This window comes from Manacus candei, unplaced genomic scaffold (assembly GCF_025592945.1).
Source record: "Manacus candei isolate 608988 ecotype Guabito, Panama unplaced genomic scaffold, ASM2559294v1 h1tg000014l, whole genome shotgun sequence".
Taxonomy (NCBI): domain Eukaryota; kingdom Metazoa; phylum Chordata; class Aves; order Passeriformes; family Pipridae; genus Manacus; species Manacus candei.
Window position 1 is genome coordinate 43,507,733 of NW_026138062.1, and position 27,997 is coordinate 43,535,729.

At 43.0% G+C, this 27,997-nt stretch overlaps 1 protein-coding gene across 3 annotated transcripts; it reads right to left on the reverse strand.

The window, feature by feature from the left end:
• Positions 1-1,266: 1,266 nt before the first annotated feature.
• On the reverse strand, positions 1,267-27,764 carry PANX1 (pannexin 1). Of its 3 annotated transcripts, none has more exons than XM_051779088.1 (5): positions 27,447-27,764; positions 17,597-17,736; positions 8,099-8,322; positions 5,927-6,611; positions 1,267-4,201 (listed from the first exon to the last, which is right to left on the reverse strand). In XM_051779088.1, exons 1-4 carry the CDS (start codon positions 27,625-27,627, stop codon positions 5,927-5,929), a joined length of 1,230 nt encoding a protein of 409 aa, XP_051635048.1. In that variant the 5' UTR covers positions 27,628-27,764; the 3' UTR covers positions 1,267-4,201. The 3 variants fall into 3 exon arrangements, with proteins under 3 accessions (XP_051635048.1, XP_051635049.1, XP_051635047.1); XM_051779089.1 differs by lacking the exon at positions 27,447-27,764 and adding an exon at positions 18,377-27,384 and having other exon boundaries at positions 1,268-4,201; positions 5,941-6,611; XM_051779087.1 differs by having other exon boundaries at positions 1,269-4,201; positions 5,941-6,611; positions 27,447-27,762.
• Positions 27,765-27,997: the final 233 nt, after the last annotated feature.

A 27,997-nucleotide genomic window follows, 5' to 3' on the forward strand; every position in this document is an offset into this window, starting at 1 on the left:
GTGCAAAGTGGTGCTCAAAGAAAAGATTTCTGAAAAAGTTTACTCCAGCGACACAGCTCTGATTCTTTCCCCCTTCTGTGACAAACTCATCTCTTTTTTACTGAACTATCCCACTGGCATGGCCACTGGGACACAATCTGTTATTTGTCTTTCAGCAGTATTTTATTCATCCAGCAGCTCCACTTTTTTCTGTGAATCAGGGATTATTTTGCAAACACGGGTGTGCAGGAAGCCAGCGTGCCAGGCTGTGTGCAGTGCTGCTCCATGAGCTGTTGGATGCAATATGGTCATGTTGCAAAAGGGTGATAAAGGACAGAGCAGTCAGAGACTAGTGATCCAGCTCAGTCCCCCATGTTCATATGACACAGCATTCCTGTATTCCCACATACACCTCTATGCTCCTACAGGATCTCCCAGCTCATGGGCAAGGTGGTGGGGCTGAGCTGCCTCACTCTGGGCTTTACAGATGTCCCTTCCAGAGCAGGTGGCTGTACATGGCTTCAGTGACATTCTCCCTTCAGGCAATCTAAAAATCCAACCAGTATTCAGCATCGCAAAACCAGCTTACATTTCTTAATGGGAACTCATTGAAGAAGAATAATGAATTATGAGCTTCCTGTGGGCTGTGCACACTGTGGAGGAAGTTCAGCTAATTACTCCATAGGGCACAATAATTTATTTTGATTATTCATATCAGCGACATGACATTCATTATTGAAAAATAAAGTTTTACCCAAGTGGCTTCCTTCTTCCAAAGCTTTAACTCAGATAGACAGAAGCCACCATAGACAGCAGACAGTGGTGGTGGTGGAGGTGGGGATTAAATCCTTCCTAGCACCTTCATCTTCAAAAAACCACTCATGACCTGATTTCTGTCTTCCTGTTCACAAAGTGCAGCCAGGACATCATTTGTTCATAGGCTCTTTTAATGCTCATTTAATGGGGCTCTAGGCTTGGGCACTAAACTAGTCATCAAAGCTCCTACTAAAACAACACCCACTGTTCCCAGTAAGTAAAAAAAAAAAGGCCTAAAATATACTCTTTATTCTAAAAGTGACTGGCAACATCCACAGGAGGAAAAACAGCGGGATACAGCTGCTTTTAGAGGCACACCATCTGCTAATGAAATAAACACTTTTACTGCGTCTATGCATTTTAAATCACAAGTTTTAAATCTCACAAGGAAGCTAAGAGCCATTATAAGGCAAAGAGCATGCAGAGGCACTAGTTGCAACTCTCTTGCATTTGGAGGACTATTAATATCCAAGTGATGGAGAGATAAGGGTCAAAAAAGGATGGCATGGACCAAAGCTGAATCTTAACATTGCCATTTTACTTTCTGGTATATTTACAACAGGACAGGTGCATGTAGCTATTTCTAGAAAAAGTGTAGTGACAAAGAGGTTGAAGATGGACTCTTTTCCTTAAGACCTAGATTGGAATTAAGCCCAGCTTTTGAAAATGGCAAAACATAGTAGGCATAGGGCCACTAAAATGTAAGTAGAATTGAGCTATGCAGTTCAGAAACACATCTGAAAACAGAAAGATACAGCTGAAAAGTGCAATGCTGAAACTGTGGCCAATTATTAGACAGTAACTCACACAATGGGTAGTCTATTTATCATGTGCTGTCATTTTCTCAATAGTTTTTAAAGGTTAAATAGATTTTGAACCCATTCATGTTGCTCTGCCAATTTTATGAGAATACAGAATTTTAACTACTGTCCAAATGTTTGCTCAGGTTTTAGCATCAGATCACATGTTTTGTACTACATGTTTTCAGATGGTGACACATGACTGTTCCTGGAACCTTCAGTCACTTATGCTGCTGTAGTTCACAGAACTGATTTATTTAAATAACCAAGGAGAATTTATATGTATTTTATTGAGCACTTTAGGAGACAATGAGATTCACTGCAGCAAGTCATATTTTTAAATACAAAAGGGGAATTAGTAAAAAGTTAAGTACATATCCAACTTGAAACATGAACACATGGCTTTCAGGAGCTTTGAATTTTAAAGACTGAGAACTCTACTTACATCAAACAGTTCAAATACATCCACATCACAAAATCTTATTATTGCACTATAGCTCCTTGTCCAAAACACACAATGCACAACATGCACTTGCATTGCCCATATATGAAGGACCATCAGCAACACATCAGCACAGCCACAAAGAATCTAGAAAAGGTCAGAGGGGTTGTAGGTTTGCTGTCAGAAGTATGGTAAAAAAATTCAGCAGTTTGGACCACCACTATCCAACACAAGCCCTGTTTCTTGCTGGTAATGCAACAGACATTAGGATTGCAGCTGTGCTGCTCTCCTGTGCAGAGGTAGCATAATACTATGGCTTTAAAGATTTATTTTAAAATAAGGCTTGTCTTAGCTAAAAGCCATATAATAACTGAAAAGTTCTTGTAATGCTAGCCCAAAGTATAGTATGGCAGCACTTTTGGATCCACTTGTTCAACAACAGCTGCTGAATTCAAGTAGGTGCACTCTCTTTGAAAGAGTTTTGTGCAAAAACAGTAACACCAATCACTTCTGCTTTTCCCTCATCCACAGCCACATGCAGAATGCTAGCAGACAAAATCACAACAGTGGATGACACAGAGGAACTGGAACAGGGACATCCTATCTAGCTATAAAAGAAGTCCTACTTCTGGGCAGGTTAAAAAGACAACTTGGAAGAGGTGAAAGGCAAATAATTTCAGTTACATGGATAATACAGAAAAACAAATCAGCATATAACATTTGTGAAACATACACACTTGCTACTGCAGTGCTTCACCCCCCACCCACCTTATCTTGTATCTAAAATTTCAAGCCAAAGGTCATTTTAATACTCATTGAAGGTTGAGGTCCTGGGCCCAAGGGACAACATTAAAGCTGAATACTGCTTTCTCCAAAGAGTCCAATAACAAACCAGGAGAGTTTTCCAGTTTAAAAACACTCCCCCTTGTCTGTTCCAATCCACTTCAGCATCTTATCTTTAATACAGTCACATGGTGTGTGGGGAGAACCACCTTTCATCGTATTTACATCTACCTCACCATGGCTATCAGGTGTTTGGCTCTGCTGAGGCATACAAGTGCTACTGTAATACAAGTAAGTCTGTCTTCTCTAGCATGGTTTGGAAAACAGCAAAACTAATATTGCATTTGATACTACAAACACGTCGAAAAAGCTTCCATGCATAAAAACACTACAAAACAACTTCAACAAAGCTTTACAAAAATGGAACCAACTTCACTGATCTTCAGTCCAAAACGCCAAGGCGGATTTGTTAGACACTAAGACCAAAACAACTAAGAGAGAGAAATTAAACTAATGTTTAGCTTACATACCAGTACATTTTGTAAAAAAAGGTGTTAAGACATTATTAATTTATTAACGCATGGAAAATTCAAAATCCCTAATGTTTACAGTACTCCCTTATTCTAAGCCTGTTTGTAGTTTCTTTTCCACCAGTGCCACGTACTTAATGCCAGACATGAATGTTGGTATGACTAACTAAGACATCTCAGGCTGCAGAGCAACCTCTTATTTTTTCCATGAAGATACAGCCAATATCAGTGGCCAGCCACCACCTGGTACAGATTAACTAGACTCACTAAAAAAACCCATCTCCCTACCCCCTTTTCCAGGGCAGAGAGCCCAAAGTTACCTTACTTAAACCCCAGAACTGAGATGGCCACTCCCAGCAGACCAACACTTCAGGATGCAACGTGGCCATCTCTTTTTGTTACATGCAGGGTTACGTTTGCCATCCCTGTACAGTACAGTGTGAGCTTTTTCCAGCTGCCAGCTTCGACTGCATTCAGTGCACGTCACTTGTCACTCAGGAGAGAAATCTTTTATTCTTATTGCTCCTTGGGTGTGGTTTGTTTAGGGTCTTTTTTAATAAATAATGAAAGTCTACAACCTGCTTTTTCAGGCATATGACTCCTGAATATATATCAAGTAGTCTGTAAACCAGTTTGGCCTCTGGGGAACTGTCAGGCGATGGAGACGGTCGCATTCAAAGAGCAGCACCTTGTGTTGAGCACAGCAGAGGCAGAGGAGGAGCCTTCCCGCAGAACAGAGCTCCTGCCTCCTGCAGCAGGGAAGCATCAGCATGAAGAATCTATAAGTCTCTGGCGAAGTCTTTTGTCTTCTCTCGGATTCACATTGCCACTTGCATTATGGTCTGTCAAAACTACAGAGAAAGTAAAACTTTAGAAGTGAATGAGCTATAAAACCACTCAAGATCTTCTTGTGTACAAAGGAACTGCCACCAAGCTCGTCCTGCACTGCTGGCTGTCCAGTGCTGCTTTCAGCTGCCCCTGGCTGTCTCGATGTGGCACCCAGCTGCAGGATGCCCTGTACATCTCTAGCCCAGAGAGCATCTACCACTCTTTTGTTAACACTTTTTTGTTGATTACTAATCAAAACACGCTGATGCCACAGAAGAAAATCTGATGAGCCATGGGTGAAGCCTTGATGATGGGTGGTGAAGCCTGCAGCTGCCCCCAGGCAGAAGAAGGCTGCACTAGCTGGTCATGAAACAGCAGCTTCTTTCTGCAATGCATTTTAACAGAGCTACAACCATGAGTTTGTTCTGTTCTGGACAAAAGTCTTACAAGTTTTTTTTGTGAGATGAAAATAGTCTCAAAAGTTCTGCTTTCAGCTAAAAATGAGTAGGATTTTCTATTAACTTTCTCAGTTCCTTGAGCACAGACCTCCACCTTGGGCTCTTACATTCTCCTACCAAAACCCACCCACCTTTCATAAAGGGACACATTTACAAGAAAAACTATACACTGTCAGAATTACTCCCAACTGCTGTACTAGAGCTGGTTGCCAGAAATGCTTCTTCTGGTTCAAAAATAATTCTGCTTATATAAATTGACTTCTCCTCCAGATCTCAGCCTACCAGATCTCAGCCTACCAGAACTTCTTGACCTAAGTACAGAGAAGCAGTCAGCACCTGAGTACTGCTGCTTCTTTTTTATTAAGTACAGGGCAGACTTTCTCAAGAGAAAACAGATTTTTTTCCTGCCTTTGAAACAGTTCTTTAATTTGCCCCCAGCATTATGCTCACCTACTCAGGTCAGCTGCCAAACATTTTAAGGTATTATCACTTCAAGGAGTGAAGGACTTTGTAAAACCTTTTGGTTTATGCCTCTCCCTGGATATTTGGCTTCTCTAATTCTGCACTTGAGGATGGAACTGGAATCACAATTAAGATATGCCACACTTTTTAGGACAGAATCCTAGACTATATCTTATATAGGAGTGATTGCTCAGAGCCTATCGTGTCTGTGAACTGGTGGGATATTCAGAAAATCTTTGCATCAATTCAGATTGACTCTGACCATTTTGGCAAAAATCACTTTACATGCAGTATTCCTTGCTCTCTGTGTAAGACAGAACAGGAGCGTGTTCACTGGCCACAGTCCCACTTCCCTTCTTTTGTCATCTCTTCCTCTGCCAGCAGCATTTCTGAGCATCAGACTTATTTTTACATTCACCTAAGACTTCTGCCAAAGCCTGAATGAGAAGCAGAAGCAGCAGTTACTACACTTTGGAGCTAATTTCTGAAAAAAAAAAAAAAAAGTCCTGAAACCACCAACTTTCTTACTGGAGCTTCTTCAAGCACAACCTACTGTAGACCAATCTAGTGCTCTTCTACTGTACAGGGAGTTGTAAGAAGTTCAAGTTCAGACAGCTGAAGCCTCTTGGTGCTCGAGCAGATGTGTCAGCAAGGACCAACAACTTAACAGACACTTCAGGGTCTAGCCTGTGTCACTGACTTGCAACACCACAATCTTCTGGCACAGATGTGAGGTTATAGCAGTTATACTGCAGACAATATAGCAAGGACTAGGTGGGTCCACTGTCTTACAGAATATTTTAAAATGTTTTTGGTAGGAATACTTACCTAGATCAGCTTACCTTGTAGCTCTGTTGCATCTTTTTCCAGCTCTTCTGTAGTTGTTTCCTCAGGCTTCTCCAACTCAGCTGTCCCTGGTTTCCCATCTATGGTATCAGTCTTAATAGCACCAAGGTTTACCAAAAGCTGCATGATATCAAACTTCTCAGAAACTGCAATGTTCTCCAGCACTTTGAGGCATTTAAATGATTTAAGTTCACTCACATTTTCCTCAAGAAAGAGGAGGTAAAGGCTTAAGTCATCAAAACACTTTGACTTAAGTTTCAGAACATCAAAAGTTGGCAGGATTTCATACACTTTCAGAATACCTGAATTCCACCTCCATGGGACAAACATTGCATACACTACCAGTGGCATCACTAGCAGATAGACTATCAGGTTAATATAGCTGAGTACCTTGAAGACACCAACAGCAATAAGCTTGCACTGAACCACTTCTGGAACAGTTGTGTCATTCTTTAAGATCCCAGTTTTGATAGTGCAGAGAAACTCATCACTCAAAGAGGAGAGACTAATGTAGTAGCCCAGGTAGAGGCATGCAATGAAAATAATTACTAGTGTGAGTAAACGGCAGGTAATATATTTAATTATTAAACATCTGGAATTCTTCTTCGTCTTCAGGTACTGCTCCACAATTGGGTATTTGAAGTAGCTTTCAGATATTTCCCACAAACTGGAAAAGAGAGAAAAAACCACCAAATTATACAGAGCAGATGCTGCAGCATTCACCTACCTCAAACATCAATAAAATCTAGTAATCTAAAATAAACACAAGATTGAAATCCCTCTTAAAATCATAGAATCACAGAATGGTTTGGGTTGGAAGAGTTCTTTAGAAATCATACACTTCCAATCAAGCCTCACCCCCTTGCCATAGGCAGGGACACCTTCCATTACACCGGGTTGCTTGAAGCCTCATCCAACCTGGCCTTGAGCACTTCCAGAGATGGGGCATCCACAACTTCTCTGGGCAACATGTGCCAGCCTCACCACTCTCACAGGGTTTTTCACAGGTTTCTCACAGAATTTTTTCCCAATATCTAATCTAAACCTGCCTTCTTTCCATTTAAAGCCATTCTGCCTTATCTTGTCACTACACACCCTTTAAAAACTCCCTCTCCAGCATTTTTGCAGATCCCCTCTAGGTACTGGAAGGCTGCAATGTGCTCTCTCCAGATCCTTCTTTTCTCCAGGGAGAACAACCCCAGCTTTCTCAGTTTGTCTTTATAGGAGAGGTGTTCCAGCCCTCTAATCATCTTGGTGACCCTCTCTGGACCTGCTCCAACAGGTCCACATCCTCTTTTGGGGTAAATCAAGGGTAGTTTTATTCAAGTCAGTAGAAGACCAACAGAATAGCAAATAAATGAAGAATATTGTCACTCTAATACAGAAAAGTCACTTAAGAGACAAAAGAGCTCAAACATTAGAAAATTGAAAAAGAGTATAGACTTCATGGTAAAAAATATTTTTGTTCTTTTCCAATACAAAACAAGTCTAGTAAGCAAATCAATGAGGAAAATCAGACTTCCCAAGCACTTGTTCAATAATAGAACACTGGAAGGCTTCTCACTTGTTAAGATCTAACTCCACACTTTAAAGAATGGACCTAAGTCCCTAGTATAACCCCCATACGCAGAGAGAAACAGGTACCCTGATGTAGAAGGAAGCAGAAACTGCATCTGATCAGAACAGAGCACCAATTTGATCAGAGAGGGGAGAGGTTGCTTTTGGTATTTAGTTTTTATTGTTTTTTAATTTGATCAGAAGCTTTGCAGACCTAGATCTTAAAGGACAGGAGATGACAAGTAACTGACTCACAGTGTGCAAGAACACAAGGAACTGAGGACTGCAGCATCTCTGTTTTCTTACACTGTGGTGGGTAAAACTACTTAACACCTACTACAACTAAAGAAATCAGAACATTTCAGGTAGTTAGTAATCTGAAAAGCTCATTACATGTTTTCTTTGAAAAAAAAAAGTTATAAGCTCCAGCTCCAAGTGCCCACAGTAATCATTTCAGGTATCTTTTTTTTTTAACCAAATTTAAGTATGTCAGGTCACCATTCAAACCTTTGCAATAAATTTCTAAGAGAGTACAGACATCACATCTGTTAAGAACTTGAGGAAAAGAGCAAAGAAAGCTAAGCCCCAACATCTTACCTCTGTGTCAAGTTCTCATTAACAGCTGGAACCAAGTCAGTAGGATCCCTGGGGTCTCCACTGCGAATGCTGTTAGCAGCTTTGATTGCCCTGTTATAGGCTTTGTCAAGTTCTTCCATAATAAATTTCAGGTCTGAGGAAAGGTGAGGTGCTGCAGTGAAGCGCCAGAACAAACATGGTAGATACAGCAGGATAGCGACGAGCAGCAGGATGTATGGGAAGAACTGAAGGGAGAAAAAAATCCTCATTAAGCTTCACCTGTATACAAAATAAGTCAGCCAATCATTCCCTATAAGTATTAAGTTCCCTATAAGCCTACTAAATTCCCTTACATTTTATTTAAATCCTTCTAGTAAAACCCACTTTTGTGGGTTTTGGGATATGCAGGGAAGCAAAGTCTCCTTCCAGACAGCTCCAGTGACCTTGCTGCTGCTTAGAGCTACCCCCCACAAAAAGCAGACAAACAAAAAACCACAACAAACAAACACACAAACATATTCAGAACTGCACTGCTCAAGCTGACATTGAGAAACACAGCACTAACCTGGGCAACAACAAACAGCAAAGCAAAGCAGCTATCAGAGAGGCTGACTGGAAGAAGAGGATAGTGTCACACCCCCTCCCAGACATGTCATTACTGTTCATAGCAATTAGAATGCTCCAAACACCAGCAAAATCTCTCCTGCTTTCTATTAGCTGTCAGGAGGTTAATGAATAGACCCATAATAGCTCTGCATCTGCCTGCAAACATTTCTGTTTAGAGTGCATGAGGTACAATAACTGTAAAGGATGTAAGTTTGGCTGCAGTATTTCAGAGTATTTCTTTTCAGGTAACTCCTAAATGGAAACCAACATACAGCACCAGAATCATCTGGTGTTAATGCAGCACTGAGAAGTCAGCCTTTACACAGTCCCCATGGCTTAGGGAAAGGGCTGAAGCAGGTGTAAAATACAACAGTTTTAAGTCTTTCCATCTTTCTTCTACTCATAAGCAAGTAGGAGGTTTTTATCATGAGATTTTAACTCTAGTTTCCTCCAGATGCTGGAAAGATGGTATTTTCTATCTACTGTGACATTAAATTCAAGGTGTACAATCATACATGAAATTACCCTTACAGAGACATGATGTAAGATCTGGTTAGACAAGCAGTTAGTTAATGAAATGTACTGCAAATTTGGCCAAACTCTAATTCATGACATTCAACTTTTGATAACAAGCACACTGAACTCAAATCTAGCATGAGTTCCGAAGGAGTTTTAAATTAGTTCCGGTGAATAAATGTGAAACAGATGTAAGGCATCTTAAGTGTTATAGCCATGTGCACATGCACAGTCATTGAAAAAGCCAGTGGAGAATTTCAGAGGAAACTTGGACTGAAGTCATTAATCAGTGCCAGCGGAAAAGCTCCACTTACATTTGTAGGTATTTAGCAAGATGAGAATCTGAACCTTATATTACTGTGTTAACTTGTATTTGCATTAATGAAGAAAGATTAAAGTTTTGCATGCACAAAATAGGTAATTTTATGTTACTGAACATTTTATTCAGGAAAGTTACTTCTAATATAATCTACCATTAAAGCTAAATCCTATGTTATTATTGATAGTAGGAATGCATGTGATGTGTTAGATCATAAATAAAAACTGACTTCTCCTAGCCCCAGCAGCCCATAAAAACTGTCCAGAGCTCTGCCCCCACTACCACCTCTCTTTCCTCTTTGCACACAGCAGATAACCTCAGATCATTTTCTTGTTTTCCAGGTCTAGCCTTTCCAATTGAGATGTAAAGCTCTGGCATGTCCAGCATGTTTTTATAAACATCTCATCAACTCAAGCCCAACAGCACAAGAATCTGCTCTCCTTATTTATCCCTGTGGACAATGCCACCAGGTCTCAGAGGTCTGAGTCCTGGAGGCCTTGGCCTACCCACAGCTTTATGGTTGCATGTCCAGGCTCTGTCAGTTCTCTGAATTCTGTATTATGTAGAAATTGCTGCAAAGCCTCTTTGACTACACTTATTTTTGTGTCATACACCTCTGAGCTCCCTTCCACTGGTACCAGGTAGGGAAAGAAACAATGAAGAAACATGTGACTTGGTAAGGAGCAACCAAAGCCCCTTACATTGGTTTACACCACCTGGCTTTACTACTCACTCACTTAAAATTTTACAGGCATAGGAGATTTATGAATTTCCTTTCTGATCCTCAAAAGTGGAAACGCCACTAGTGGTACCCCATTAATCCTTGAGACTTCTTTACCCCAAGTCCTACAAGACATGTGGCAAGAGGCAAGATAGTTTACACACTGAAGTCACAGCCCCAAACCTCCATTGTCCCAGTCTCCATCTCTTCCTTTATACCTTGAAAGACTGTGGGTACACTCTGCACTTGTGTAGCAAATTGGCATCAGCCCTCTTGTTCTGCCCTAGATGTCCTCCAGTCCCCCCATCTCCCCTACCTCATTGGGCTGTTGCCTTAAGAAAACCTGCCTCTGCCATCTTCTCTTGCACATCCTCCTCTCCCCAACTCCTTCACCACTGCCTCCTCACCTAGAAGCATCACACCACTGGGGCAAAGGCACATTTGCCATGCATTTGCTGGGCTTCCCGTTGCCAGGTTCTCATCACTCCCAAAGCTGTAGCTTATGGCAGCATGAGAAAACACTATGCAGCTCTGTTCTGAATGGTCTCAAAACCAGAGCAGCAGCGTGACCATTAGTCCAGCTCTTTTTGTTTGGAAACAAAAGCCTGTATTTGTCAGCCCTTCCACAGCACTTGACGCACGACTCCATCCTTCTCGGATTCTGGCTTTTTTGAAAATGAAAGATACGCTTGTTCTATTTGTTAACAGTAGGCTTAGATAACTAGCAAATTGTTTTGAATCACTAATTAAGGCCTTGAACCAACAGGCAGAAGTGAAAATGCAAAGTTATCTGGCATGAGTCCTAGGTTTCAGAGCAACAGATTCAGATTATCCAGCTCGTCTGACTACATTTTACAGTCACACACAATGACTTGCCATTTTAAGAAGAGGACTCCATGGTATTCATGCACAGATGACCATATGCCACCCACTTTTCTTTTATGGTTTATGGTTTTAAGGTTTATTTGCTTCCAAGGCACCAAATACACAAGGAGAAAAAGCTACATCAGTCCTGGGTAGTTTGCAGGATTGAAGTTAAATGGGAAGTGCCACCAACTAAGTACTGTGTGGTCAAAGATATGACAAAGAAAGATACTGGCCTAGAAGTAAAACTCAGTTTTTCCTTTGCTGTGTAGTTATCAAGTTCCTTTTCAACAGAAAGTTCTCAATGGTATGAGACTGCATAACTGAAGAAAGGTCCTCTGAAAGCAGATTACAACAGACACATTAGAATAGATAAAACATCAAATGGCTCAAAATGCTCCTTTCTGAACTTCATTAGTGAAAGTACATTGAGGGCTACAACACATCTTCAACTTGGATGTTCAGTCTTCACTGGCACCCAGCTGCAAGGAGAAAAGGACAGGCAAGAGCCCAACGAGTTTGGCGCTCAAAAACAGAGTAGCAAAGCTTCAACTAAGCTAATCTGAGATTCTGGAAGGTACCAGATACAGCTATTGTTTGATTAACATTCAGTATGAGACAGACAAAATGAGTGGCACACACACCAGGGACTTGAATGGCAGCACCCCGTGTGTTTTCTGGTAAGTATTGCTGAGCTCCTGAAAGCTAAAGATGATGGAAGCAGGTTCTCCTGCCTTGCTTGACCCTTAGTCTGACAGCACACTGGGTGGGACAGCAGGTTCCCAAGGAAGCAGAACACTAGGAAGCCAAGAGGTTTGCTGCCCCTTATTCTGTACTGCTGCAGTTCATTTCACAAGCCTTTGAGCTGAGTGCACGTTATAGGCAGTTTAAGTAAATTTGTTAGTAACCAGCTCACTGTTCAGCCAGAACATATGCATAGGTATAGAAGAAGTGTTCCAGTAATCTGTTTGCTTAAGCACATAAGATGTTGGAATCACACAACTGTCTTTTAAAGATGCATTGGGCACCACACTCTCCTGAAGGTGAAAGATAAAATCAGACTAAAACACAAAACAGCCTGTTACATAACATCCTCAGCTTCAACTGTTCTAAAACACAGTATATATGCAGCAAATAAGTTAAAAGGGCATTTAAATAACTTCTTTATAACCTCAAATACACTTTTATCATACAGAAAAAATATAGCGGGTGTTGGTGGACTGACATAAAAGGTATTTTCAAGGACCAAGTCTGCAGAAAGCTTGCCAAGGTCTGGATAAAGATGACTGGCAGAAGATGAAAACCACTTTAATGGCATTTAGAAAACTACAGTTTTCTAATTTTACTGCATCTTCAGTCCTTATTTCCTCTCAGCAAACACCATACAAGCTGATTGCAAGCATTCTGACTTCTACCATATCTGACCACAGTCAAAGACTAACAATAGCACAAGTACAATAGCACAAAGCTTTAAGCTGCACAGGTCTGGATAACAGGCTTGAGAAAATTAATTTGCAGACAGTATTCAACAAAGAAGGAAGCACTGAAGTGTCTTCCCTCACCTGACATTACAATATTTCTCATTAAAATATATGAACATGGTGAAGTGTCTGCCTCCCTCTTCAGTTCCAAATTTCTGTCTGTCACTGGGAAGAGCCTAAGCAAAGGCTTCTCCAAACAGGCCAATGATGGCAATTACATGTTTCCAGAAGCAAAGGTATTAAACTCCCTCTGGATACAAACCTATTCCTGTTTGCAGCAATGGGAGACGTCTCACTGGTGTTCAGAAGAAAGTTATAAATGACTCATCATTCTGACTGAGATCCTATCCTGTCTTCAAACCTACTAGTGAATCTCAAACCACACCATATCCCACCTGTTAAATACTTTCTGTTTTGATATAGCCGAAAAACTGTATTTCACCAGTTTCAATTAGCTCAAGCCATATTCAACAGTGGAGGCTGTGATGGTTGCATCCAGCTTATTCTGGACTTTGGTGGACAGATGGCAACTTGGTAGTCAAGGGCTGTCTAGAATGGTGACCCAGACCTCTTGCTGGTATACAGATTGACTAGAAGTCAATTATCAAACTCTATACCAGTGAGCAGCCCAGGGCCTGCTGAGCTTTCCTGAATGGCTGCAGGCTGCCTACCTTGAGTATGGATACCTCTCAAGGTTACTCCTCAAGGTTGGGAGATTCCTTGCCATAACACATTGTCAGTAAGTGATCAAAAGCATGCTAAACCTTGAAATCTTAGCTAAGTGATATAAAGGATTGACTGTGCACACACAATCCTTTAAAAATAAACTGTTGCCGAAGTCTGGGACTAAGTCTGAATCTAGCCACTAAGTCTGAACTCCCCTCTGAAGAGGAGTTTAGAACACAAGGGGGTCCTTTCTGAACCTCATGACTCAACAGGAGGATCCCCCTACAGTTCTGTCTGATTCTATCCTCCACACACTAAATAATGAAGTGTATCTTCCCACCAAATCTTATTAAACCACTGTCTCATTTCCCATTGAACTATATTAACTCACTCTTTTACATCAACAGATTGCTGCTTCTCTCTTACAAGTAAAGTGCATGACTGCAACAGACTGAAGTAGCTCTAACACTACACTCTCAAAGAATTGTTCATAAACACATCTGCATTCAGACTTCCTTACTCTGACAGCCCTTAATCCCTCTGGGTAGGGTTTACAGGTGAAACATGAGGAGTCCTCAGTCAACTAAGAAGCTGTACAAACACTAACTAGAACAATCATGATTATAACTATACCATGAATATAATAATCTTGAGGGTTTTTCTGGTGTATTCACAGACAAGTAATTCAAAGAACAAGGTTCATGGTAAATCTTCTTTTACAAAAAGTAAGGGTTTTTGACAACTTAAGTTTCACAACAGACCCACTCTATGTATGCAATGCTTTCAGCAGGTCCCACAGCACTTGCTCTGCACTTTGAGAGAGATCTGAGCCAGATGACTGACCTCTCCTAGCTGTGCCATGTGTGAAGACCTCTTCTCTCTGCTGTCAGTCACATGAACTGTTTGCCTCCACAGTACAAACTGCCGCCTTCTGAACAACTCTCTATTCCCTTTACCTCTAGTTTGCTTACCTTTATCTTCCTCTTTGTCATTAACTAATAATAGACTAGAAAATAGAGTAATTAAAAAAATCATAGAATCATAGAATCAACCAGGTTGGAAAAGACCACCAAGATCATCACATCCAAGTCTTGATCCAACACCGCCATGGTTACAAGGCCATGGCACTAAGTGCCACATACAGTCTCATCTTAAAAACCTCCAGGGATGGTGAATCCACTACTTCCCTGGGCAGCCCATTCCAATGTCTGATTACCCTCTCTGTAAAAAATTGCTTCCTAATATCCAACCTAAACCTCCCCTGGCAGAGCCCAAGACCATGAAGATCTATCCCTAGAAGACTCTTGATCATAGGCAGCTCCATCCTAGCAATCCAGATTTCAGGGCTATAAAGAGGTCATCGCTCAGTGTTCAACTACCCCTCAACTTGCTTGGTTGCTGTCATGTCTAGTGGCTATCAAGACCCAGTAAGATGATGCTCACTGTTCTCCTGCATGAGTTTTATAAATTTTTCTGTGCACTATGGATTAAAAAGGCTTCATAGTGCAGTCTCCTCCACCACTAGACTGCCCACACACAATGGCCAAAAGCTTGTCTATATTCCAGTTAAGGATCAAGACAAGTTTTACTAAAACAAATTGTCAAGTGCAGCACTCTCCTTTGCAGACAAAGCGAACTATCTGCACAGGAACAAATACATATCTCCTCTATCCCACCTCACCACTGTCTGTCTCTATTTACTACTCATCTTTAGAAACCAGTATGTCTGTTTTGACACTTCCGACAGACACAAGAAACCTCTAAGGGAATTAAGCCTGAATGGACAATCCCAGAAGAAAACAGAGACAACAGAAGAGTGAAGCCTGATCACAACAGGTTTCATCAATGACAAACCTGAAGAGGAGTCTTGTCAGAGGACTCAACCATATAATCATTCTGACAGCCCTTTCACTGACAAAGAGGAGGAAATCTTAGCGTTAAACCAAGAATATGGGCACGACCTACCACAGTCTCTTCTTTACATTTATCTACCTGCAGGTATTTTGTTTAATGAATTGTGCATTGGAGTACACAACTCATTTTGCTTTCTCCTCAGGGTTATCCAGTATGAAGAGTTATTCCAGGATCACTGGAAATTTCAGAACTCCTGTCCTGCATGGAGAGAGGTCCTGGGCACCCTCTAGGAGCACACGGATCTCTGGAGAGTCAAGGAACCCAGAAAGTTGCAGTGTGCTCCTCCTCTCCACTCCAAAACAAGTTTCCAAACTGATAAATTCAACCATTGGGAGAGATCTCCCAGAGCAGAAAGGACAACCAGTAAAGGTACCAAGCTTTGTTAAGAAACCAAAAATCCCAGTGCAAACTTGTACTCTGAAATAGGAGGAAAATGGGAAGTTTTCAGCTTCTCTGTAATTCAACCTGGGTTTGAACCTTCAACCTTCCAGGCAATCAGATGCTTAAAACAGAAGCAGGGCAGGTTGTTATGATTTGGCTTCTTCACTAAAGAACTCTCTATACCACCCTGAGCACTGCCCTGAGAGGCAAACCTTTGACAGCACTTCTGACAGAGCACAGAGAGCACACCATAAGAAAATCCATCCATTTTAATCAGGAATTGGCACCTACAATCTCATTCTCCCAAAACTGCATAATGCCTCCTTAAGTACTTTTTATGGAGCTCTTCCAGCATGCCAATACAGTGAGATACTGAGTCAGAGTATTGGAAAAAACCTGAGATGCTCTGTAAATAAAAGCCCTGCTGTCCAGAAATCAGGAAGAGTTTTAAGTGCTGTCTTAAGAAGAACTGGGCCTAACGATTCTTGCTGTCCCTCTGTGTGCAACCCTGCCCTGGCACTGCAGAGTCAGGTCTCCACTGACTTGAGCATAGGAAGGCTCCCTTTTCTCATTAACATCACTGTGTTCCCCAAAAGGCTCTGCTCTGCCCATTTTTAAATTCATTATCTAGTCAAAATCTGGAGAGCAAGGAGCTTGCATGTACCTTTCAGTTGCAAGATTTGGGAGACAACCCAAGCAAGCCCAGTCTTCGTGCATAAGTGATCCCATGTCATGCAGCACCTCTCAGCCCTGGATGCAAAGAACAACCAGACACCTTCAGACACCACACTGGGAACCAAAGTTCACTGTTAATAGCTGTAACCACTCCTTCCCTGTAAACTTGTAAAGCATGGAAGCTGAGGAACAACCACTAGAAGGATATTAATTAATACTGCCCTCCAAACAGCATCTGCAGCTCCCAATGCCTGAATTAGGAGGGTGGGTGGCTAATCATAGATCTAGGAGGTTAAGACGAGGTGCCCAACCTCTGCTACAGCCTCTTACTCTGCTGTTCACACATATTTCCTGCAGGCAGTCTGTAGGGTATTTACAAGGAAACATCACAAACCACTACGCTGTCACTAAGGAATTGCAACAATTCCCGAGACAGCACTACTCAGCAAAATAACATGGGCTGCATCGTAACAGTATGACTGCCTAAGCTATTTGTCATGGCTGGCAAACTTAGAGCTGTCAGCAGGTGACTGTCACATAAAACTCAACATTTGCTGGGGCAAGTAACAAAAGGCCTGGGGAAGGCAGCGCACAAATTTGCAGAGCCCCAAAAGCACTTCTTACTTTGGCATTGGCACTGCCTGAGCAAGCCAACGCTGCCTCTTGAGCTGAGTCAGCTCCAGGCATTGGCATGGCCCTGACTTTGTTTGTAACTCCTGCCAAAGCTCAGCTAACTGCTTTGAGCCAGCTCAGGTATCTTAGTACCCACTGCACGTTTTACCCATAAAATAAGTCTCTTTCTGTGCATTCAGTATGATGCTGATTTACCTGAAGCAGTGAAAGCCAGCTCACAGTTTGAAAGGGAACAGCCTGCAGACATGCAGAAGAGCACACTGCAGACAGGGGTTAGACTTGTTGGTACCAGTGATTAACTTCATCTCTCCCAAAATGCCTATCTGCCATAAGTCTGTCTCCATGCATAACTGGCCAAGTGTAACACAATAAAAATATAAAATGTTTTTACTACCCCGTTTTCCTAAAATAAGCTTTTGATACTAGCATTAAGGCAGTTGTTGTGTCCTGTGTTCCAGTCTTAAAATAGTTCCTGGCTAAAGCCAGGTAAAGCATTCAGTTCCAGGCAACACAGCAACCCTAACATTACTCTTGTGTCAGATAACTGGTGACCGTTTATTTAAAAGCAGAAAATACCTTCTCCACTACTACCATCTTTGGAAGTAAGGGGAAAAAAAAGTTCTAAAAATAGAGAGTCAAGTCAAAGCCAAGGACTACAGCAGAGCAGAGGAGTAAGAAAAGCGAGGCAAAGGTAGATTTCTATGTTGGAATAACTTTTCTAGGAGATGGAGATCTATACATACTTTATGCAGCCACAGGGGTATGTTTTCTAAGTTGTTCTGGGATGGTTGCTTCTGCTGCACAGCTGCCCAGCAGTAGGAGTCCACGTAAGCAGCTTGTCGCCAGGAGAAAGAGCTGGGTGCAAAACAGCTTATCTGAGCACCTGGCAAAACAAAGCAAAGGTTATCACATCCTCAAAAGATTAAAAAAAAAAGAAGAAAAGTTTAGGAAGAAAAGTGAACACTCCAGATTTTATGGTATCCAAAGTTATTAGGTTAAGCAACTGGACAAAACACAGCAGCTCTGAGGGAAGAGGGTCACTAAGTTCCCACTGCATCCAAAGGGTATAACTCCCACAGGGACTCTCTGATGTCTCCTAAGGGTTGAGATAGAACATTAGAAGCACCTATCTTTCAGGCCTATTTCCATAAGTTTTGTGAGCAATGTGGCCTCAAAGACCTGTCTCACTTGCACTTGAGGTTGGCCAAAGGGGAACGAGCAGATACAAAGTGTGACCAGATGAGGCTGGTGTCCTGAGGCAACAGCTGCCATCACATACCATCGTGCCCAAAAGCACGTCTACTGAAACAAGACCTCAAACACCTTTCTTGCAACCTGTCAGTCCTTGCAGTAATGGAAGGGCAAGTTTGGCCCAGGGTGCTGCCACTCCTCCTGCCTCTGAGGCTGCAAATTATTTTGAGGGGTTCAAGTTATACCTGTGAAAACAAGGATTTCCTCCTGTAACTTCTGGCAGACAAACTGTAGCCTTAGATATCTCCAAAGGATGCCAGACCCCTCCTCACCAGCGCAGTGATGTGCTGTGCCCAAGGTCATGCATAACACTGTCATCCCCGTTCATTTCCAGGACCTCTCCAGCTGCTCAGAACTTCAAATTAAGATCAGAGGATTAATAGCTGCAAGAGCAGCTATTTAGCCAGCATCAGCCTTAGGGTCAAATTCTGCTCTGACCAGGTCCAGGCACCAGGTGACACTTCCTGCAGCATATCTCAACAAGGAAGAGTGGTTACTGGACATGAAATATCAGTGGCTCCTCAGATTAAGCCAGCAAAACAGGATGAGGGGGTTCAATTTTCCTTCTGAAGCTTTGACAGTGAAAGCAAACGACCCCCCCACAAATTTCCAGTAGACTTTCATAAATGTTCAAATAAGAAATCATTTCATTAAATGATTACACAAAGTGGAGATGGCTCTTTCACGAGCAACTCTTCAAAGAGTTCAATTTACAATACTTTCACAAATATCAAAAGACTAACAGGGGGAAAATACTGCTACCTTTTTTTCCCCTCAATATATCCATCAATGTTTGCACTAATGGCATTGCTGTGTGCTTTATGGGAATTGATATTTAATATAAGATTGTATCATTTGCCATGTCTTCACTAGTTCAGAGAATAAGAACTTCTTTTGGAAAAGGAGCCAACCACACTCACTTGTAACTTGTACAGCCTCTTTACAGTGTAGCATAGTCAAGGAGCTTTATGAATAAAAGCCTTTCCATATGAGTCACTATTATAATTCTTAAGCTGTAGTATCATAAGGGCATGGTTTGATCATCATGCTTTGACCTGTCACAAGCCTCCTTTATGGAAAACAAGTTACTGTTTATGAGAGCAGAGTTCATGTGACTTAGCAGAGTTGGCACCAAACAAACACTTGCTCTCTCCCAAAGCTTTGGGATTTCCATTAGTTGTGGAAGCTCAAGAAATAATACACTCCAGAATTAAAAACAAAAAAAAAAGGGGGGGGAGAAAAAGAAAATAAAAAAGCAGGCAATTAGTGTGTCTGCTGTCGACTGGATAGGGACCGTTTATGCCCTGCTCTCATCATTTAACCAACCTCCAGCTGCTGGCTGTGCCCAATGCAAAGCAGTAAACAAGTGACCCTTTCAAAGGGAGAGCAATGGAGTGTTGCTTTGTCTTATTCATGTCTGTGTATCCACAACAAGAAACACATTCCATGTGTTCATTCTCCTTAACGGGTGAGACACCACTGAAAGTGATGGAGTGTTTAAAAAGCAGGAGTGAGGAAAATGGCAAACAGCACCTTTCTCCAAAATTAGTGATGAAAAAGGCAGCCAGCTTTCTTCTCCATAACATCATGTGCACAACTTCATACCACAATAGCTCCAGCGATGCCAGTGCTGCAGCAGAGCAGTTAACATCACTCTTCTAAACTATGGTGTTTCTGCCAAAGGTTGGAAACCTTTGGCAACTTGACCCAGGAGCCAAGCAGATAGAGCTCCACATCAAGCAGAAGCTGGGGACACTCCAGCTGTTGTACTGGTTTTTAATTAACTAGATGCAGTCTTGTTTGTAAATACTTGTTAATGTAAATTACAACTTTGCAGCAATAGTGGTAATGTTAAGACTTTAAAACAGAGAATACATTTTTGTGCATAATACACAGAACACAGTTCATTAAATGTCTCTGAACATGGTCAAAATTTTCCATCTTTTTTTCCTTCCTTCTCCCCTCCAAAGGAATAATAGCAATAGATCAATACTGATAATTAACTTAATGTTGGGCTATTCTAGAGGAAGTTAAAAAGAAAATCTGTAGTTTTCATTAGAGAAGAAATTAGGCAAAGGGCCAAATGCCTTCCACAGACACACTGTGCACAGTCATGCACACAGCTAGTTTATGAATGGCTATTAGTCCTCTACTATCAAAGGAAAAATGTCCTAGCTTGGTGACATGAAACCATTCCCATCTTTTGCTCCCACATGTAATAGATGGGGAAAGAGAAAAGCAGCAGAGAAGTTCATAATAACAACATGGATATAAAATACGCAGCAAGAAGGATGAGGAACAACAAATGACTGCATTTGTTAAGCAGTTGTCACAACAGTCTTTGGCCAATTTATCATTATACTTGGCAATCCCTGGTCCTAAATCAGCTTTGGAGAGGGAGCAACTGATTTATACTTTTGCAAACAAATGAGGATTAAAAAATTGCCACTTACTATGGTATCCTAAGGAGAGACCACCCAAAAGAGCTGCAGAAACCTAAGACAGCAACAGGTGTGCAGCCACATGTAATAAAATGTCACTTTTATAAGTGTGATAAGATTGCCACATGGAGCTGCTCACTGGCAGGAAGGATTACTTGCAGGCATGCAACCAAGTGCAGAGTACAAGCCTGAGTCACTGCAGCCAGCAGGCACTGAGGACGAGCTGTCGCCCCACCCAGCTGTGGCACGTCTTCGTGGGTGCTCTGCCAACAAACCTCCAGCTATTCCCTCCATGTCTGTACCGGGACAACCCTCTTCTTCTGCAGCTGGCTCCTCTGCAGCTCCTATACAGCACTGTAAAAGCCTGCATGACTACAGGTGGAGATCCTCTGCCCTGGGATAACACCTTTGCATCCACTTTGCCTAACTTTTGCAAGTTCATTTGGAAAGGATCCTCCATCAGGTGCCTAAAAGAAAATGTCGCAGCCCCAGCTAGGACTTCTCAGAATTGATATGCAAGCAGTGGACCTACTCTGGCTCCTTTTGCCCAGTGGAGGTGGAAATTTTGCTATCAATGCTAAATGAGCAGGATACAAGACACATCTGTGATTCCCACCCTACTGCCCCGTAGGTGTTTTCTGAAAAAAGGAAAACTACCTACAAAAATAAACTCTTAGAATCCCAAGGAAAAATCTCAAATCTGAAGGACAGTACCTGTTCAATATCTGACTGCTTTGCTGGGGTGCAAGGCAGGATGAGCCAAGGGCTCAGCATTCTCTGGCTGCATCCTTCACCAAAGAGAGCGCAAAATCAGCAAGCCAGACTGGTTTCCTCTCCAGTGGCTCATCATCTCTCTGCTGACTTACACATCTAATTAACAGAGTTAATTCAGCATCTGATTAACATGGATTCTTGGAAGTACTCTATTGCAGAGAGTTATTTTTCCTGAACCAGGATCAGATGGTTGTAGTTGACAGGACTAAGCCTTCAGTAAGTAATTATTTGTTTCCTGATACACTGCAAAAAAGATTTGCATAAGCTTGGAGAAAAACCTAGCCATTAATTATTGCTGTAATTTTCCAAAAGGCAAAATGAACTAGCCATGATACCCAAACATCTGATTTTATCTAGCAAGAATTATGCACTTGAGTAGCCACTAAAGAAAAACCCAAACAAGAAAATCAAGGCACACATAGACAATGTACAGACTGCCAGGCACCATCCAAAGTTACATCCTCCACAACAACATTAAAAAATATTTTAAAATTTGACAAAAGATATCTCAATGGATGCCAAAGAAGAACGAAATTTACGTGTGGGAGTACACACATTCCTACTGGTTTGCATTGAGCAAACCAGTAGGAATGATTCTATTAGATTACAGATGCTTCTCATAGACCAAAAGTGGCAGGTTGGGTGAAACAGAATAGACACCACGTTGAAGAAGGAAGTATGGAGAGACACAAATGGGTGCACTGGAGAAAAGAACTTGTTCCCTAAGGTTTACTTTGGCAATGGAGTAGTAGCAGAATGTAACGCTCATGTGATGCAATGCGTAAGTAGAGTGGGTTGGAGAAGCCAGCAAGCATCTTTCCCTCTCCATGGGGCTACCAGTTTTCTCTCAGAGGAGTCTCAAAATCATGCAGTGATAAAATATCTGGGTGTTTATCAAGGATTGCCTTCAGAGTGATAGGTTTTTTGATTTGTGGGGAAAAAACCCTTGTGAATTAAATTCACTCCAGTGAGACTTCAGGAAAAAGAAAAAACTTTCCCTTCATCTGAAGGAGAAACCTCTCAAGATGGTGGTGATGACCATCTAGCTTCACTGCCAACATTGGTGATACCCCAAATCTCAAGCAACATCAGAGGCCCGCGATGCTTTTTAAATTTACTCTGGCACCAAAAGCAGCCTACCATCATTCCCATAGGAAATGTAAAACTGGCTCTGCAGGAGCTAAACAGAAAAAAATCTTACCAACAGTTGAAGATGTTCACCCAATGACAATTTAAATTTGATTAAAGTAAATGCTTTTACAAGTTTGTCCTGGCTCCCCAGGCAGGCCTGTGCCCGATGCTGGAACTTCTAGTCTGTCCTGAGCACTCCTTATATGCCAAAGAGCAGCACATGCTTCTGGGGTCTGCATATCTGATGACAGAAGTTCACAGCCTTTCTGGTTGCTCCAGACTGAGGCTACTCACACACTTGTTGACTCAGTTCTGTCATTAAGGCCCTGGGTTTCAGAGCATCCTGCTGAATTAAATGCAAGGTGTGCAAACATCAACTATTAGCATAGAGCCTGCTTCAGCAGCACTGGGAGGTGTTTTTCAAGCTCTCAGACACCAGCTGCCATAGTAATAGTCTTTTGCCTAATTAAAACTGAACCCAGCCTTAACCCCCGGCTCTTACGGAAGTCACAAGATAGGATTATTTCCCAAAAGCCTCCCCAACTTGTGAACATGAAGGGGAAGGGACATAGCAGAGAGGGCCAGTGAGGGGGTAGCAGGAGAGGAAAGGAGCCTAATTCAAGAGTTAAGACTGTTTTTTCTTGTGTATTTGTTGTGATTTAGTGTCTCAATTTTCTCCTTTTATACATTTTATTCTTATGACTGTTTGAGAAATATGATTAACCTGTGTCGAGAGACAGCTGGACACGCAATGAGGGTTATTGCAGATGGGCACTGCTACCATCATAGCACCCACAGAAGCTGTTGGGATGCAGCACCCAGAGTTCCCCACACCCTCTATTTCCTGTTGGCCAAAGCACCTTGAATCCCACAGGCAGCCAACCGCAGGGATGTGAACTAAAAAAAACAAAGTGTGGGAAAAAATGCCCAGAAATTAGGTGGAAATTGAGCTGGGCAAGCAAGGATTGTCACCACTGGGAAAGCCCAAAGTGGTCAATGGGGACATTAATCCTGTGGTGTGTAGAGGGTAGGGCAAGGCTACACATTCCCACCTTTGAGCACCCTCCAGCAGGACAGGATGCATCAGAGACCATAAGGGATATGAGATGCTTTTAGTGCAGCAAATCTTCATTTTGACAGATTCATGCAGATGCTGTGGGTTGGTCCATGGCCAGGCACTTCCTAACCCAACATCCTGCCACAACTGATAAGCCAGTAGCACTACCCAAGCCTTCATGATGACTATAACCAAGTTTCTTAGATGTCTTTACTCAACATGTGATGGTTTATGTGTCCTGGAAAAGGTTTCCAAGGTGTTTTCTTATGTGATAAAACAAACAGAGATGCTAAAACACAAGGATTACTTCATCCCAGCTATGTAAGCCATGCACAACCAACACCCAAATCAAACATAGTAAAGGCTGCTTTTTGTGACCACCACAAAATTCCCTTCCTCTCCCCTCTCCAGTTGTCTCCCTCCCTCCTCTTATCCCTTCCCAGCCATCACCTCCCATGCAAAGCTGCAGTGAAAGCAGCCAGCACACACTGCCCACTGCACAGCAGTGCCTGAAAGTTGTTGTACACAAAAGGTCAAACAACATCATTTGGTGATAAGCACAGATGAGCAATTCCCAATTGCCTTCCTATGGGAAAAGGTGCAAATGTTGAGTGGACAGCTCTCACATCTGCTTTTCTTTCAGCTTCAACCCAAGACAGCCAGATACTTTTCCCAAAACTAACTTAGAAACAGCTGCCAAAATTAAGCAGCTTATTTCCATTTCTTGTCTGCTCGTCTGACTACCTGCTTAGGGCTGTGGTATCCTGCTCCAAACAGTGCCTTGGGAATAAATATCTATGTTTTCAACCAAGCTGTTTACAGTAAGAAAGCACATCTCACAATATACACACACAGAGCTCAAAAACTGGAATCTCAATCCCAACTCAGACCTATTCTTATTAAAAACATGATTTAGCTTCATTTAGATGGTTTCTGTTACAATAATACCTGCTCATCTGTAGTATGTTTACCCAAGAACTGCCAAATAATATAAGGAAATAATATCAAGCCATAACTTAAGGAATATAAGCATGTACAACACAATACTCACAATTCTATTGTTATTTCCATTTTCACATTTCCAGTATATATAAAATTACAAAAATTGTATAAAACAAGGCCTAGCTGCAAAGAGATAGCAGGTAAAGGATTTCAAGCAGCAAAGATTCCCACGGCAAGCAAAGAATGGCTCAATCACAGCTAAGCACTACCAGAACCAGCTTACAATGCTCACAAATCGGAGTTTCTAAAATATAGCCAAAAGTAAACTCAGGTTAGATCTCTTCCTGCCCCTGAAGGGTGCTGAAGCAGGGTATGGGCACTAACCTCAGAAGTTTCCTCAGTGCTCCCTGGCTGGGCATAGCAGCTGGGTTTTCCATGCCCCTGGCAGAGAAATACTCTGCAATTCAGCTGGAATCTCATTTATTTCCTGAAACTTCTATCAAAACTAAACGTTACTTCATGGCTTCAGAAAACCTCCATGGCCTTTGTAAACATTTTAATCACTTTTCACAATTAAGAGCAACTGGGTGGGGGAAGAAAATTACTGGTAGCTAATACCACACTGCAATGGAAAGGAAAGCAGAGAGGGAAGGAAAGGTGACAGGATGAGATGCCAAGAGAATCTGAGGTGGGAAGAATACAATTATCCCAACAGAAATAGGAGCTGAGCATTCATTTTTGGAAAGGGTATTCAGTTTTTGTACCCGGAGGCAGGTGTTTCCACCAAACACTTTCACATCCACCTCTGAGTTGCTCTTTTTCAGACCTAAAAATGGACCCTGACATTTTCTCTCAGTTTAGCACTCCTGAGCTTTTTCAAAGCATGATTACATCAGGAAGTGTTTGAAACCAATTGTTGCTCTCTTATTTTATCCTTGGCTGAACACCAGAACTCACAGAAATGAGCATATCCAGACCCCAAGACCCTCTCTGTTTCCCCAAAAGCCTTAATGGAAACAGCTTTGGGATGTCTCATAAGCAGCCAGCCTGTTAAGCTGTGAGGACTGTGTGGGAAATAGGCAACAGCCATAACAGCAGCATGGCCGATATACTATCACTTTCTGTATGGAAACCACGTGGTGCAGTTTCACCCACTCCAGGGGCTGGATGCATTTCTCATACTTACTTTCATATTTATTTTTCAACTAAAAGAGCTCAGTTTTTAACCCCATGTTTTCTTCTAACAGGTTCTCGGGATTATAAGCAAAATAAAGCACAAGCAAGATGTAGCACACATTTTAATTCTTGTTTTATGAATCTACTGCAGTCACAGATTCAATTTGAAGTAGTTGAATATTGAAATAATTGAAAGAGGAGAACTTAATTCATCTGAAAGAAAGGCACATTTTACTGAGCTGTGCAGTTCAACTGTGTGTTCACTCCTTATTTAAGGAAAGAAAATGAAAGAAATAAAAGAAACTCTGACACACAGGCATTGTTTCAAACTGGATCTAGCACTTTTAGAGTAGAAGCAGAAAGAAGAACTAAAGGGCCCATATACAAGCTAGTATGTGGAAGTGCAAACCTTCTTTTTCATTGCTTTAAGAGGAAGAAATGTGCAGAGGAAGAAATCAGTAGCAGATTTAAAACTAAAAGCAGCCAGTCAGAGTACAGAATATGGCTGTATACATCCAGTTTCTGAACGACCAAAGGAGCCGCAGGGCTCAGATCTGGTCTTAGTATTCCCAGCCTGGTTGTCCTTTATTCTCTTGTGCAGATATTGTGGACCACAGTGCTCTGGGTCAAACCCACACCTACTGCAACACATGTGTAGCTAGATGTGAATACAGCAGTCTGAGGCATCTTATCTCTTTAGCAGTCTGGTATCTGATTAATGCTATGCACAGATTCACCACTAATTTGCAGCCCTATTCCAGTTTCCATTCTTCTGATATTCACTTGACTCAATCCTACAGATGGGGTAGATCACCTATACAACACTGAATGCCAATCAACAGGTACATGCAGCAAATCAAACTATTTCTGAAAGGGTGGAAGTCCTGTGATTCACACCTGTATCAAAATGGACAGTAATGCTTACTCACTTTTGAAATTTTCATTCATATAGTGCTATTTAAATGCAGAGTAATTCTTATAGAATCACAGAAAGGCCCTTAAAGATCATCTAGTTCCACTCCCCACACCAAGGGCTGCTGCATAAGTACTTCTGTAACTTGGGATTAGGGGTAAAAAAAAAAGATAGCAAAATAATTAGGAATTTGGCCCTTTTCCTGTAAAGCACAGCTTCATTTACCGAGTCCCACAAGAAGTTGAACTGGAACAGTTGCAGAAGGGCAGCAGAGCAAGGGAAAGCTTTGGAGAGCTCTCCCACTGCCCGTCCTGCCGGTGACCAGCCTCACGGTACCGCTGTGCCCCCACAGGGCAAACGCAGAGGTCCGACAGCCCTTCTCCGTGCCACCTGTCCCTGACAGCTGCTGAACGACCTCGAGATCTGACTGCAAAATACCCCGAGGGCCGGGACGGCAGTAGACGGGCAGTTCACGGGGCACATCCCGGCTCGCCGCTCCCGCTCCAGGCTGAACTGCGCTCGGAAACAAAGGGCAGCGCGGCTCCACCGCTCCCCATCGCTCCCGGGAGAAGATGCGGTGGCTGGGCTGATAGGGCTCCTGCTCGGGAGATGCTGGAGCACGGCAGCTGCCAGAGAATGCCCCAGGGAGGAGGAGGGCACCGGGAAGCGCGGGGAGGGCTGGCTGGGAAGCCCAGCACACCTGGGTGAGCCGCACGGAGGCACCGCCTGCTGCCACGGATGCTCCCCGGGAAGGCAGCTCTCCTCCCCGCGGCTCAAAGGCGCCCTTCGCCCTGCCCCGAGCGGGAACCCCCGGAGCGCTGTCCCCCCGCCCCGAGCTCCGCTCCGCCGCCCCCCGCCCGCCGAGCCCTTTGTCTGCCGCGGGCCGGGAGAGGGGCTGCCGGGGTTACCGATGGAGACCTCCTGAGCGAAGGCAAGGGAGATGAGGAGCAGCGGCAGCCCCACGGCGATGCAGGTGACGATCTTGTCCAGCGCCAGCTCCAGCCGCAGCCCCTTGTAGCGCGTCTCCGGCGGCTCCTTCAGCAGGAAGTCAGAGAAGACGTACTCGGTGGCGATGTGCGCGATGGCCATGGCGGCACGGCGTGGCCAGGCTCAGCTCAGCACGGCCCTGCCTGGCCCGGCACGCCGCGGCTGTGCTGCGCTGGGCTGTGCTAGGCTAGGCTGGGCTGTGCTAGGCTAGGCTGGGCTGGGCTGGGCCGGGCTGTGCCGGGCTCCGCCCGGAGCGGCTCCGCAGCGCCCCCGCAGCCTGGACCGGTCCCGCCCGGGCATGGCGAGGCTGGGGATGCTGTGCCCGGGCTGGGCCGCGCCTCTTGGCGGGAACTGGGATCGTGCGGCCCTCCCAATTCGGAGCAGGGGATTTGGGCCATGCCGGGCGCCGTGGGGTGTCCCCAGGGGTCACAGAATAACAGAATAGTTTGGGTTGGAAGGGACCTTAAAGATC

What these genes read in the sequence shown, in the direction of transcription:
- PANX1 (XM_051779087.1), bottom strand. Translation starts at nt 27,627, where the DNA reads ATGGCCATCGCGCACATCGCCACCGAGTACGTCTTCTCTGACTTCCTG. An exon ending in CGCTCAGGAGGTCTCCATCG is followed by an intron (nt 17,737 to 27,446) that starts GTAACCCCGGCA and finishes TTGTTTTGCCAG; the next exon opens with GTGCTCAGATAAGCTGTTTT. An exon ending in AATGAGAACTTGACACAGAG is followed by an intron (nt 6,612 to 8,098) that starts GTAAGATGTTGG and finishes TCTCTTTTCCAG; the next exon opens with TTTGTGGGAAATATCTGAAA.